General features: G+C 36.1%; 3 protein-coding genes across 4 annotated transcripts; 2 read left to right on the forward strand and 1 right to left on the reverse strand.

Moving 5' to 3' along the window:
• The first annotated feature begins 901 nt into the window (after window positions 1-901).
• LOC147941202 (uncharacterized) lies at window positions 902-5,160 on the forward strand. The gene is made up of 8 exons (XM_087458418.1): window positions 902-1,153; window positions 2,097-2,208; window positions 2,270-2,400; window positions 2,505-2,563; window positions 2,622-2,950; window positions 3,062-4,196; window positions 4,311-5,045; window positions 5,112-5,160. The coding sequence occupies exons 1-8, from the start codon at window positions 902-904 to the stop codon at window positions 5,158-5,160; spliced, it is 2,802 nt and encodes a 933-aa protein (XP_087314544.1).
• Window positions 5,161-10,476: 5,316 nt separating this feature from the next.
• On the forward strand, window positions 10,477-12,006 carry LOC104700965 (uncharacterized). Its single transcript, XM_010416583.3, has 2 exons — window positions 10,477-10,804; window positions 11,476-12,006. The coding sequence occupies exons 1-2, from the start codon at window positions 10,693-10,695 to the stop codon at window positions 11,904-11,906; spliced, it is 543 nt and encodes a 180-aa protein (XP_010414885.2). The 5' UTR covers window positions 10,477-10,692; the 3' UTR covers window positions 11,907-12,006.
• An 887-nt stretch (window positions 12,007-12,893) lies between these two features.
• LOC104700964 (dehydrin HIRD11) lies at window positions 12,894-13,820 on the reverse strand. 2 transcript variants are annotated; one of them, XM_010416582.3, is made up of 2 exons: window positions 13,452-13,820; window positions 12,894-13,048 (listed from the first exon to the last, which is right to left on the reverse strand). In XM_010416582.3, exon 1 carries the CDS (start codon window positions 13,750-13,752, stop codon window positions 13,453-13,455), a length of 300 nt encoding a protein of 99 aa, XP_010414884.2. In that variant the 5' UTR covers window positions 13,753-13,820; the 3' UTR covers window positions 12,894-13,048; window position 13,452. The 2 variants fall into 2 exon arrangements, with proteins under 2 accessions (XP_010414884.2, XP_010414881.2); XM_010416579.3 differs by having other exon boundaries at window positions 12,894-13,129.
• Window positions 13,821-15,525: the final 1,705 nt, after the last annotated feature.

Consider the following 15,525-nt stretch of genomic DNA (forward strand, 5'->3'; position numbering starts at 1 on the left):
AGAGATTAAAAATTAAATTAATCTTTGGGAATTTTTATTGCATTTCATATGATTTTATAAGGTTTCACTCTCTCCTTATTGGTCCATTTAGCATTTAATTTCTAAGAAAATAATATATATTTTTAATTAAATAAAAATGTAATATGTTCATTAATCTATACTTTAAATCTAAATTTTACTACTAAATTGTAACTGAAATTACATTAATAATGAATTGACTATTTTTTTCAATTCATTTTCATTCAAAAACACTATAAATTATAATTGTAACTCTTCTAATAAAAGTATGATTATATATTTTGTAAGATTTTTCTTATATTTCATATGATTTAATAGGAATATATATAATTGATACTTCAAAATAATTTTGGAATTTGGTTATTAAATGTTTTAGGTAAATTTTGAATATCATAGTAAAATTTTATGTTTATCATTAACAATATTTTTAAATAAAAGGTACATTTTGATATTGTATGATTTGAATAAATAAAGTGTATTATTGATTGTTTGCATAATACATCAAAAATACATCTTATTTGTTGGGAAAATTCCTAAAAAAAACCTCACCTTATTTTTATTTGGACGTTTAATACCCAATACTTTTTGATTGGAACAAAAATACCCGATGTATTAAAATGATGTCAAATAAAACATTATTTCTTAAAGATTGGAAGAATCAGACATATGACTTAACAGACGTTAACCTGTGTGACGGTATTGTTAAACCGGGTTTCAATTTCAGTCACACGGTTTTAAATAGATATATACAATCGGTTTATATAACTATTTGAATATATTGAAGTAGTCTAGTGGTATAAGGTTAGTTTTGCAACAACAGAACCCGGTTTTGCAACAACAGAACCCGGGTTCGAACCCATTATATAACACCTTTGATGTGACCATGGATGGAGCTAATGAGGATGAGCTTGTAGCTGAGCTTGAACCTGAGGAATATATAGCTGAGCTTGAATCAGAGGAGCTTGTAGTTGAGGAACCATTGTTTGTACCTGAAGGATCAATGCCTAGAGCAAAAGCTAGGAAAGTAAGGAATGCACTTCATGGACTTACTCAAGAGATTATGGCTAAAGAGAGCATGGGAAAATCTATTGGGAATGATACCTATCAATTCCAACCTATTTTGAGTCTAATTCAAGTCCAAGAAAGCCCAAAACAATCATTTTATTTTGTGGTCAAAGAGGGGTGACGAAAATGGAGTTCAACTCACCTTGGGAAGGGCACCTTGGAAAGAAAAACTTCAAGAGTTGGGTCTCCATTCAACTATCTATATTTATTGACACACTATCCATTCAACTATATATATTTATTGCTTTTTTACCAAGTTTCTTATCCCTATATAAACACATGTAATCTCATTTGAGAACCATCAATCAATTTCTTTTTCATTTTATGAGTCTATCTCTTTGTTCTTTGTTTAGAACACTTTCTTGTTTCTTGGTGTGTAATATCCAAGCAACAGCCTCCTCTTGCTGGACTAGTGTGTCATATCTAGCAGCGATTGGAGTTGGGAATATCAGCAGCCTTCCGCAACTGTTGTGCTACCCCATAATCCATCAAATCTCCCTTATTGCACCTTGCACCTTGGCGAGTTTCTATCCTTTCTAGTCCGACTGAGTGATCCTCGAATTTGGGCGTATCAAGTGGTATCAGAGCCACTCAACCGGTACTTGTCTGTTCATCTTCTCATCTTCCATTTCTAAATATTTCTTCTTCTTTCTATCATAAATCTAGGCCATCTCCTTACCTAGGTCATCTCTATTTTCAAAAAAACAAAACAAAACAAACAAACAAAAAAAAAAAAAAAAAAAAAAAAAAAATTGCATTTGGCTAGGTGGTGGCAGAGAAATCCTGCTGGCTGACGAGAAATCCAGCCTAGGAGTGGTTAAAACAGATTTCACAAAATCCTTTTGTCTTTCTATCTTCCTTCTTCCCTTGTTGCTTGGGAATTCCATTGGGTTGCTTGGATTTGTTCTCTTAGAACTTAGGGAGAAAGCTCTTGAGTGACCTACCAAAATTGAGAGAAACACTTGAGTGTGTGAGGATTTTTTATATGCTAACTTTTCGTGTTAAGTTTTCAGGAAACCATGGAAAGTGATGGAAAAAGAGATCGGCCAGGGAATTCTGTCGCCGGGCTATCTAACTTGCAAATGAGAGCATTGAATGACACTATTACTAACCTTATGAATACAGGTCTAGAAGAACTACACCATAGGCTCGACGAGATTCAGAACAATCAATAAACTCGTTCTAGACCCGCAGCCAGGAGAGAACGTTCAAGGAGGACTTACCAGCCCGAGGATGAAATTGAAGAAGAGGAGTTCCATGAAGAAGATGATCGATCCATCAACCGACCTAGAGGAAGTCATAGAAAACGTGATCAAGGTGATGTTAATCCTTTTGGTACACGAAATAACAATTTAGGTGGTTTAAAACTTAAAATTCCAACCTTTGAAGGTAAAAACGATCTGGATGTTTATCTAGAATAGGAAAGGAAAATGGAGTTAATGTTCGATTGTCAAAAAATTTCTAAACTCAAGAAGGTTAGGTTAGCAGCAACTGAGTTTATAGGCTATGCTATTAACTGGTATGATCGAGTTATGCAGGAGAAAGACAGGTGGAAGACCAATAGCTTCATGGGATGAGCTCACTACACTGATGAGGAAACGGTTTGTGCCGGTTCATTACCACAGAGATCTCCACCAAAAACTCAGACGTTTGCTTCAAGGAACCAAATCTGTGGAGGACTATTTCCAGAAAATGGAAAGTTTAATGATCAAGACAGATGTAGATGAAACCTTAGAAGCTACCATGGCCAGATTCCTTGCAGGCCTCAACCGGGACATTCAGGACATAATGGAGTTTCAAGAATATGAAAGCTTGGAGGAAATGTTGCACAAGGCGATTCTAATGGAACAACAAACCAAGAGGAGTGGTTTCTCTAAACCTTCATTTGCTCCAAAAGCAAGTTATCAAGATTAAGATAAGTCTCCAACCCCATCAAATTGAGGTTTTAAGACTAATGCTCTTGCTCGTCTTGATAAAGGAAAGGCAGACGAGACCAACAATCAGGCAAGTTGTATTCGGTGTTTCAAATGTCAAGGACTTGGACATTATGCCAACAAATGTCCGAATCAGAAGGTAATGATCCTTCTAGACAACGGTGAAGTCGAGTTTGAAGACGATAAAGAAAAAGAGGAAGATCTCGGTCCAATCTTTGACGAAGAGGAAGAGCAGTTTGAATATCCAACTCAAAGGACACTTCTGGTCACTAGGAGATCATTGAGCTTTCAACCTAAGTCCAATGACCGTGAACAAAGGGAGAATCTCTTTCACACTAGATGTTTAGTTCACAATAAAATTTGTTCTTTAATCATTGACGGTGGAAGCTGTACTAACGTTGCTAGTGATACTCTTGTTTGGAAGCTTGGACTTGAGACCAGACCTCATCCGCAACCTTTTAAACTGGAATGGTTGAATGAAACGGGTGAACACTACGTCAAGGAGCAAGTCACGGTTCCTCTTACCATCGGCCAATATGAAGACGAGATCCTGTGCAATGTCCTTGCTATGGATGCAAGCCATATCCTTCTAGGACGACCTTGGCAGTTTGACATGAGGGCGATACATGATGGCTACACCAACTGGCATTCCTTTGAGCATAAAGGAAAGAAGATCACTCTGGTTCCTTTAACTCCGTTGGAGGTCCATCAAGACCAGGTCCAATTGAAGAAAAGCCGAGACAAAGAAATTAAACCAGCAAAACTTGAGGTATCTCCTAAGAACTTCAACTTCTTTGTCAAAGAGAGTCAAGTAAGGAAATCTTTGTACTCTCAACAGCCATTGCTTTTGCTTGTGTATAAAGAAATACTGATAGCATTTTCTGACCTTGCACCGGAGCTCCCGAGTGATTTGATAGATGTTTTGCAAGAGTTCTCAAATATCTTTCCAGAAGAGAACCCTAACGGTTTGCCGCCAATAAGAGGTATAGAACACCAAATTGATTTCATCCCAGGTGCGTCACTTCCAAACCGACCGGCTTATCGAACCAATCCTTTGGAAACAAAGGAACTTCAAAAGCAGATTGGAGAACTTCTTGAAAAATGTTACATCAGGGAGAGCCTAAGCCCATGTGATGTACATGTTCTCCTTGTGCCTAAGAAGGATGGCTCTTGGCGCATGTGTGTATATTGTCATGCCATCAACAACATTACGGTAAAGTATCGACATCCTACTCCTACTCAGCCTTGACATGATATTTCTATGGATTATATGCTTGGTTTTCCTAAAACTAGGACTGGTAAAGATTCAGTTTTTGTGGTCATTGATCGATTTTCAAAAATGGCGCATTTCATACCTTGTCACAAAACTGATAATGCTTTGCATGTTGCTAAGTTGTTCTTCAAGGAAATTGTTCATTTGCATGGAGTGCCTAGGTCAATTGCATCTGATAGGGATATAATGTTTTTGAGTTACTTCTGGAAAACACTTTGGTCTAAACTAGGGACTAAGTTGCTATTCTCCTCTACTTGTCATCCACAAACTGATGGACAAACTGAAGTAGTTAATAGAACTTTGTCTACTCTCTTGCGCACTTTGAACAAAAAGAACATTAAAACTTGGGGAGATTGTTTACCACATGTTGAGTTTGCATACAATCAATCAGTTCATTCTTCAACTAAGTTTTCTCTGTTCCAAATCGTTTATGGCTTCAATCCTTTTTCTCCATTGGATCTAACCCATGTACCTCTGAGTGAAAGAGCTAGCTTGGATGAGAAAAAAAAAGCTGACCTTGACAAACATATCCATGAGAAAGCTAGAATAAACATTGAGAAGAAGACAAAGCAATATGCAAAAGAAGGTAAAAAAGGAAGGCGCAAGATGGTATTCAAACCCGGAGACCAAGTGTGGGTTCACTTGAGGAAAGAACGTTTCCAGCTCAAAGAAAATCAAAACTCATGCCTAGAATTGATGGACCCTTTAAGATCAAGAGAAAGATCAATGAAAATGCCTACCAACTTGGTCTTAAGGTAAGTACAATGTGAGTTCAAGCTCTAATATTTCTGATTTAGTTCCTTTTGTGGCACATGATCCAGATTTGAGGTCTCTTTTCAAGAGGAGGGGGATGATGTGACCATGGATTGAGCGAATGAGGATGAGCTTGTAGCTGAGCTTGAACCTGAGGAACATGTAGCTGAGCTTGAATCAGAGGAGCTTGTGGCTGAGGAACCATTGTTTTTACCTAAAGGACCAATGACGAGAGCAAAAGCTAGGAAGCTAAGGAATGCACTTCATGGGCTTACTCAAAAGATTGTGGCCAAAGAGAGCATGGGAAAATATATTGGGGATAATACATATCAATTCCAGCCCACTTTGAGCCTAATTCAAGTCCAATAAAGCCCAAAATAATCACTTTATTTTGTGGTCAAAGAGCGGTGACGAAAATGGAGTTCAACTCACCTTGGGAAGAAAACCTTGAAAATGAAAACTTCAATAGTTGGGTCTCCATTCAACTATCTATATTTATTGACACACTATCCATTCAACTATCTATATTTATTACCTTTTTACCAAGTTTCTTATCTCTATATAAACACATGTAATCTCATTTGAGAATCATCAATCAATTTCCTTTTCATTTTATGAGTATATCTCTTTGTTCTTTGTTTAGAACACTTTCTTGTTTCTTGGTGTGCAATATCTAAGCAACAGCCTCCTCTTGTTGGACTAGTGTGTTATATCTAGCAGCGATTGGAGTTGGGAATATCAGCAGTCTTCCACAACTGCAGTGCGACCCCACAATCCATCAAATTTCCCTTGTTGCACTTTGCATCTTGGCGAATTTCTATCTTTTCTATTCTAACTGAGTGATCCTCGAATTTGGGCGTATCAACCTTCTATATTTTTTTTGGAAAACCTCTATTAAATCACCGCCGCCACCACCAATGTTAATAATCACGTTTCAGCGAGATCCTTCAACCTAAGTTTACCTAACAATCACATCCTTTATTATCTGAAAATCACAACAACATTAAAACACCAAAATCAATCTCAAAATCTGAAATCAGGATTCAGAAAACACAAGAAAACTAAATATAATCTCATTACCTCTTCTAAGTAGGAGGATATGAAACAATTTTAGTCCTCGGAGCAGCGGCGGACACAACCTTCTTATCCTTCACTTTCTTTGATTTGTGTACGTTTGTTGCAGGCTTCTTCGTCCGACCTTCTCGTCACCGACCGACGCATCAAACGTTGTTTTCATCGATTAAAGTAGTATCCTCTTACTCCATATTGGTCGTCTTCATCGGAATTTATGGTCTGGAAATCACAACAAAAAACTCTCAGACTCGTACTGCTCTTCCAACGAAGAACTCTCGAGTTTAAAATAAAAAAAAATAAATAAATAAATCGTTTAAGGAGTGGTTCGAACCCAAATCATGCTGGTTTGCAAAACTAAACTGTTACCACTACACTACTTCAATGTTGTCAAACAATTAGGCGAACAGACGATATATATCTATCTAAAACCGTGTGACTGAAATTGAAACCCGGTTTAGCAATTCCGTTACATAGGTTAACGTCTGTTAACTCATGTATACGATTCTTCCAATCTTTAAAAAATAATGTTTTATTTGATATCAATTTAATACATCGGATATTTTTGTTCCAATCAAAAAGTATTGGGTATTAAACGTCCAAATAAAAATAAGATGAGTTTTTTTTTAGGAATTTTCCCCTTATTTGTTATGTATGTATTTTTTGGGAAAATTTCAAAAATACATCTTTTTCAGTACCACTTTTCAGAAATATCATTTTAAAAAACTTTATTAAAAAATATTCTCAGAAAAATCTCATAGTTTTATGATTATTACATAAACTAAAATAAATTAGCATAACAATTACAACAACCCGCACATATGTGCGGAATATTACCTAATATACTACTAGATTTTGGTCCGAAGAAGACCGAGATAAAAGTTTTATCGGTAATTCAAAGAAAATGTGAATATTCATTCAAATCAGATGTTATAAATTTTTAAAAGTCAAATGAAAACTGGCAAAATAATGGAAATTATTTTGCTTCGATGATTGATCAAAAAAACATTATTTTCTTCATTTTAGGCATAATTACGGTAGAAATCATGCAAGGTATGTTTTTGATATAGAAAAAAAAAAACTATTTACTTCGGGGATCAAATCCAATACAAACAAGACAATTTTTTTGTCCCAAAAAAAAAACAAGATCAACTGCGTGTACACTTCTTGGCTACCCTTCTGACCATCGAGGTTATAGATGTCTTGACATGGCCACGAAGAAGATAATCATCTCTCGACATGTGGTTTTTGTTGAAACAGTCTTTCCTTTTGCGCATCAACCTGCAGCGTCTGTCCGACCGAAGCCGCCTGTACTATTACTGCCGGTTCCTCGAATTGTTCTTCCTCATGCTTTACCACCATCAGTGCCATCGACAGTTCCTATTACGACAACTCACGATCCCTCACCTTCCTTGGCAACCACGTCTCCACCCGCACCACCTGAACCATTAGTCACAAACACACATCCTATGATGACTCGTGGTAAACACGACATCAAAAATCCACAATCTCGCCTATGTCTTCACACCACAATCGTATCCGCTTTACCAAAATCTCATATAGATGCAGCCAAATATCCCAATTGGAACCCTGCCATGGGGGAGGAATATGATGCTCTTATTAAAACGGGAATGTTGGTACTTGTACCACGACCTAAGTTTGCTAATGTGATTCGGTGTATGTGGTTGTACAAGCACAAGTTTAACTCTACAGGAAAGCTGGTTCGTTATAAAGCCTGCTTAGTCGCTAATGGGAAATCTCAACAACCTGGTGTTGACTGCGATGAAACGTTCAGTCTAGTGGTGAAACCTGCTACTATATGTGCTGTTCTAGGCGTTGCAACCGCGAAGGATTGGCCTCTCCATCAACTTGATGTCAAAAATGTGTTCCTCCACGGTGATCTCAAGGAGACGGTCTACATGCATAAGCCGCCAAAGTTCTGTGATGCCAGTAAACCTGATCATGTGTGTCTATTGAAACGCTCCCTCTATGGTTTAAAACAAGCTCTCCGTGCTTGGTATGAGCGATTCTCGACCTATACTCGTCTTGTCGGTTTTCGTCAGAGCGTCTCTGACACCTCCCTCTTTGTCATGACTCGTGGTAATGATGTTGCATACTTACTTTTGTATGTTAATGATATTGCGTTAACCGCGTCCTCTCAGTCACTTTTATCATCGATCATCACCTCTTTACACTCTGAGTTTGCAATGACTGATCTTGGTCCTCTTCACCATTTCCTGGGCATCCATCATACGCACAAAGACAGGGGTGTTTCTTCATCAGCAGAACTATGCCGCGGACATTCTTCATCGGGCAGGGATGACTGACTGTAACTCTTGCCTTACACTGGTTGACACCAAAACTAAACTTGATGTCACTAAAGGACCATTTATTTCTAATCCCACATTGTATCGAAGCTTGGCCGATGCTCTTCAGTACCTTACTTTCACACAGCCTCACATTTCCTATGCGGTACAGCAGGTTTGCCTTTTTATGCATGCTCTTTGTGAGGCATACTTCAATGCCTTGGAAGCGTATCCTTCGGTACGTGAAGGGCACTATCTCTCACGACCTGCAGCTTTATCGGTGGCCTACGTTGTCTCTCACTGCATACACTGATGCCGACTGGGCCAGATGTCCGTCTACACGTCGATCAACCTCTGGTTTTTGTGTCTTTCTCGGTGACAATATTATCTCATGGTCTTCCAAAAGACAGCACACTGTCTCTCGCTCCAGTGTGGAGGCCGAATACTGCAGTGTGGCTAATGCAGTTGCTGAATTGAGCTGGATACGTAATTTCTGCTTGAGATGCACATTTCGCTTCCAAAGACGTCGGTTGCGTTCTGCGACAATGTCATTGTCGTTTACCTCTCTGCGAACCCGGTGCAGCATTAGTGTACGAAACCCATTGAGATTGACATTCACTTTGTTCGTGAAAGGGTTGCTCTTGGTCCCGTGAAGGTGTTCCATGTCCCGTCGTCGCATCAATATGCCGATATCTTTACCAAAGGTCTTCCCGCACCACTGTTGTTTCTTGATTTTCAATCTAATCTGGACGCTCACAAGTCACCGGCTCGGACTGCGGGAGGTGTTAGCGTAGATATAGAAATATCTATGCTTTATGTATATCGCATATTATTTGGTATATATTTGTCCTTATCTTGTAACATACTCTATATATTGATTGAATACAACACCTCCGACTCACGGAGATTCATCAGATTACAATTGTCTCTATTACTCAAATTAACGTGGAATTTTTTAGCAGCCAAAAATTCACTAGAAAAGAGAAAACAACATCAAAACCATATAGAAATCGGAAGAAAACCCTAACACAAAAACTCGAGCGCGTGATACTCACTCGCGGCGATTTTTCTCTTCCAAAAACTTCTCTCTTTTGATCACAACCACTTGCACCGACGGCAGGTCCTCTATCAATCCCGGTGATGATGAGGACCCTACGGCTCATGGCGCTTCATCCGCGACTCCGCATCTTCTCGGCGACACCATGGAAACAAGATCAAGGGGGGCAGTGGAAGGGAGAAGCATCTGCGAGATTCCACTGGTAAGAGCTCTATCGGCGGAATAGCGGCGCAGAGTGGGAGAAGGAGATTCACGGCGAGGAACGGGTGAGAAAGACAGTTAGATCTGGGATCGGAGATTCTGGAGGTTTCGCTGGATCGGTCTCGATAGGGGAGGTAGACTCCGATCCGGCGAGGCTAAGCCACCGTCGAAGGTCTCTTTATCTACTCCCTACTGTCTTTCTCCCTCACGACTAAGCAAGAACTCTCCTCGACGACGACGACGGGCTCGATTCTCTTCCTCCTCCTCAACGCGGCTCTACGGTGGCGGGATGGAAATGGATCTTGGATCACCATCTCCGTTCGGCTAATGTCGTCCAGGCTTACCGGAGGTCCTGATCCGGTAAGCATCCGCAGCTCTGTTGGACGGCGGTTACAGCATGTTCTACGTTTGTAGATTAGGGTTTTCAGAATTCGGTTTGGTTCGATTTGTAAACCCAATTGGTTTTGTATTTCATTGATTTAGTTCGGTTTGATGTAACGGAAATAGCCCACTGGACCATTAAGGGATTTTGTATGGACTTATATCCGGAAATAGCCCATTGGACATATATTTTTAATAGAATACCCTTTAGCAAAACAAAAAAAAACACAAAAAAGTGTGGTCTAGCTCCTAAAACGATAATAAAGCGCAATATTTTAAATAGGGAACATGAAAAGAATAAAGAATCTCTAGAACCACATATATGAAGATTTGTGCACGTGAAGGAACACCAACTATATAAGATACGTGAAGGAACACCAACTATATAAGATACAACTACAAAGAGATAATTAAATTAAAAGATTTAAAGCAAATCTTTATGGGTAGTAAACGAATCATTTAATACATAGGAAATCCTGGAAGAGAAACTCCTTGCACGTAAAAAATAATATAAAAAGAAGTAATTATATGGGTCATCTTCACAATCATCAATCATTCATTCCCAACAAAATTATAAACTAGAGAGAGATTCTAAGCAATATTTTGTTTGTTTCATTGACATTTTGGAAAGATATGGCACTAAATATGGAAGTTGGATCCATGCACTTTTACGATGAAATCGAACCATTTTGTCGATGGAAGAGAACAGAGGACATCGACATTCTTGAGCTACATCTTCCATCAGGTACATTAATCTTTCGTTCATAATTACTGTAAAATTAGCATTTCGATTATACATTCTGATTTTTATTTCACATGATTTGATAGAAAAACTTTTAACATAATTTTTCTGATGGTTGAAAAAAAAAGTAATTGTTATATATTCAATTCTACCAAAGAAAAAAACTTATATTATAGTTAATATATTGAAAAGCTGCATTGCAATTTGCTACAGAAATCTCTTTTTCAACTGAAATTTCATAACAGATTCCACATTGCTATTTGTTTATCACTTTCTCCAAAGATATTGTAATTATACTTTGCTTCCACATTGGTACACTGCTTCTCGTTTTCTTTGATTTCATTTAATTTATTTGGTTAATATTGCTGAATCTAGCTAGAAATGTAGACAAATCGTATATAAACTTTGTTCAAAATTTTGAAAGGTGTTAGTCGGACGTTAGGGATGGAGTACCTAGTGTCTAACGAAAATTTAGGAAAGATTAATCGGATATTAGTTTTAGAGTTATTTTATCAAACGAATAATAAAATAAAAATATACAGTTTTAAATATATGTATAGTATTTTCAGTTTAGGACACAAGATTAATTATTTAATTCAATGTAGGGTGACCTAAAGAAAAAAACCAAATACTATACTTTTTATTATTGAAAAATGGACTTGGGGTTTGTATAGGTTTGAAGAAGGAGCATCTTAAAATACAGATCAACAACAGTGGTATACTTACAATAACAGGAGGTTGTTCGGTAGACCAAAACAAATCAATTAGGTTCAGGAAAGAAACAAAAGTTGCAAAAAATTGCGGAAGAAATGAGATTCGTGCAAAGTTCTCAAAGGGAGTTTTGTATGTGATAATGCCAAAGACAAACCCAATAGCAGCTGGTCCCTTGGCTGCTTTGAAAAGAGCCACATCACACTCTAAAGTAGATGATGATATGAGAAATTCACCAAACTGTGCAGGTGAATTTCATAGTAAGTTTGGCTCATTGAGGCAAAGATTATGGAGGAAGAGAGTAGTTGAGGGTGTGGCAGCCATGGTGGTTGTGGCTGGTGCAGTTGTAGGAGTGGTCAAAGCGTACCAATATTTTATGGCATCACCTGTGTGATAAAGATTTAATAAGATCATGGTACATTGTTTCCTGTTCGTATATTGTAATACAAACATATCTCAAATTTCATTAAAAAAAAAGTTACTCTACGTTAAAATAGATTAAGTATATAGAGAAGTATTCTTTTGATATAATTAAATAAGTGACAAAAAAAATTGAATATGTAAACACGGATTTAACTGGCACAATGTTTCACACTTTGCTACGAACATGGTTTGACCTTCAATTTGTCAAAGACACTAATATATTAAGAATCCAATTTCTGGTGAAAGAGTTTGGGATTCAGAAGAGAGTGTTTCCTTCTGTCTTCAAACACAGCCACGTCTATATATTGGTTGTTACAAATTAAATACCATGCACAATGTTGTGTCATGCGTTGAGATGGAGGATCAAACTATCAAAGTAGAGTTTGCCCGAGAATAAAGCATTCCCACAATTTTTTGTTCTCTTGGACATGAATCTACTCAGCGGAAGCTCCATCTATTCCCAAGAAGTGATAGCACACGCAGCGATATTCCACACATGGAAATAGATGAAGAACATTTACCACAAACTCACATTCAAATTATATAACCTTCTATTCAAGGCATTAACTATGAAAACTATATAACACCATATTGCCCTTAGCGGTTTTGTAAATCTTATGCTAGTATGGATTTGATGAGTATTTGTGGAATATATAAGAAAAAGAAGCAGGCCATTTACATCCATTGGGTCAACAAAGAATAAGCTTACTGTATAATTTTTGAATTGGGTTTCTTATTCCCTTATTTTAGACTGGTTTTAGACCATTCAACTACGATTAGATCCTTTTTTTTTGTTTTCTCTTTTTTTTTTTGTCGACCACTAGGAGGATTAGCCGATTAGATCTAGTTACGACTTACGAGTAGCGACGTTACTTTACTACTTCAAAGAAAGTATTGATTTCTTTTTTATTTAACGTCTTTTTGTTCTTAACATCGACTTCTATGATTTGATCAGTTGTTTGTTTATCAACGAGTTTAGATCTTCTTAAAATTATTCTCAACAAGTTAGGATACATGGATTTATTAATTTAAAATTAAACTTCTCAACATGACAAAAGCAGAAACACAACAAACGAAGACAGATGCACGGTTCTCCTTTCTTTAAACCTGTCTCTAAGAGGATAGGAACAGACTTAATCAATAATACTCAGAAGCAGATCTGTTTTATTTAAACGATTCTCTTCACTTTCTTACCTACAAGTCAAAAATACAGCAATTATTGAATATTTTTAACAAAATAAATATATAAATATATATATATATATAGACTATATAACACTTTAATAAATAGAGTTTTCAAGATCTAAAATTTTTCATTTTCAAGATCCAAGAATTATTTCTTCCAAGATCCAAAGCTTATGAGTATATTTGTTCATGATTAACAACTCAGTAAAAAATTCAACTTATTAGATCGACAACTAAATCATACGTAGCTTTTTTTTCAAGATCCAAGACTTATTAGTAAATAGTATTTGTTGAAGATGTATGATTAAAAAAAGTAGTGAAATTAAAGTACCTTAATCGCTGTCGCTGTCACTGCTGCTGCTGTGGTGACCATCGCCATGGTGTTTCTTCTCCTTCTTGTCCTTCTTCTTTTTCTTTTCACCGTCATGGCTTTTGCCTTCTCCGTCGTGGCTTTTGCCTTCTCCACCGTGGATCTTGTCTTTGATCTTGTCAACGATACCTTCTTTGTGCTCGCCACTCTTGTGCTCACCGACGTTTTTCTTGTGTTCCTCTTCGTGCTTCTTGTGCTCACCTTCCTTGTTGCCTCCTCCAATGTGGAGTGCATCTCCGATCTTGTTGATGAGTCCTGCCATATCTTTTTTTTGTAAATCTCTTTCTTTTCTATTGAATCTCGCTTTAGGTGTTTGGTTGCTTTGACGATAAACTTTGGATCTCAAAGGTCTCTATTTATAGCCCCACAATGGATAATTAATACTACTCTATCACTATCAAGGAGATATTTTTATTGGTTTCTTTATTAGTTAGTGCTTACTATTAAGAAAATATATATATATATATATGGCGTGGCAAAGCGGCAAAGATAAGAATAACTCCCAATGAGCTGTACTCTTTTATTGGAATGGAAGTAATAATATTACAATTAATTGGGCTAGATTATGTTCCTTTAAAAAGAAAGAAGAGATTATATTCTCTTAGATATTTTCAAATCAACTATGTGGTTGTAATTCTCTTTTATATCTTTTAAATGATTCTGAGTTTCTGACTATGGATATACATTATTAGAATTTAGGACCATATATATAATTCAACATTACTAGTACATGAAATATTAGAGGAAATAAGATCTGGATTAAAATTGTTTGGGAAAATTCAGCTTTTCTGGTCGACGTACCTCTATGCGTCTCTTTGAACATAAAAGTCTTTTTGGTACACCGGTGACCGGTTGAACTTGTCAAGATGGATAACCCGACCCGATTCTACCCATACTCACGTGAGTTCAAGATTTTCGTAGGCGGGTTCAACCGGACCCATTTATTATAATAGGTTGAATTTATATACTGAAACCAATAATATAAAATTTAATGACTAAATGAGTTATATGGATTATTCATATATAAATAAATAAAATAAAATAATTAACATTAAATTCTTAACATATTATATAAAATAAATTATAAAGCCAACCAAAGTTTTCAATTTTTAGAAAATAATATCTAGTTATTAAAATAGAAAGAACATCCTAAAATCCTAAAACCAAAAATCTATAAAACCAAAATAAAAAAGTCATTCTTAATTTAAAATAAAACTATTTTTAATTTAAAATTAAAAAAACACTTGAATCTTTTGTAAATGATCCAGTCAGATTCTTTAACTTCATAGTCTTCATTCTTCATATATACATATTATATAATATTTTTTTTTTGTTTTTCATTCTTCATATATACATAATATATATATATATATTAATATATATATTATATTTTTTATATATATTATTTTGTTTTTTTCGATTAATCTATGGGTAACCCATAACCCTAATGAATTTACCCTGTTAAACCTATCAAAACTCATTTATTTATATGGATATAAAAACTTAACCCATACTTGTTAAAATAATAGACAAATAAAGTAAACACAGGCTCGGCTCATACCTAGGGCGTGAGGGGAGGTGACTATGGGACAAACTTTTTTTTTTCAAAAAACTTTAAACAAATTGGGTCCAAAAAAATGGAAAAAAAAAATTATGTTGAAAAGGGTCTAAAAAATTTATATGACAAGGGACCAAAAAATTGTTGAGACGGGGATGAATAAATCCATGAGTTTTTACCCATTTTGACACCCTTACTTAAACTGTAGACACTTGGACAAATTATCATATTACTTTGGATAAGAACTAATACAAACTAACATTTAATAACATGCAAAAAAAAAATGCACAAATAAGATAATGCTATCCGAGTTAGTAAATCAATATTTATATATAAAATAATCAAAACAATTCTTGATAGTTTTTTTTTTGATAGTTGATACACAATATGTTGAAAAAGATTAAACAATATAAGGAGTGTCAAAAAACAAAAAATTGGAACACCACAACGTGGCTGAAATGACTTCGACAGTTCGAT

Source organism: Camelina sativa, chromosome 7 (assembly GCF_030686135.1).
Source record: "Camelina sativa cultivar CO46 ecotype springtype chromosome 7, ASM3068613v1".
Classification (NCBI taxonomy): domain Eukaryota; kingdom Viridiplantae; phylum Streptophyta; class Magnoliopsida; order Brassicales; family Brassicaceae; genus Camelina; species Camelina sativa.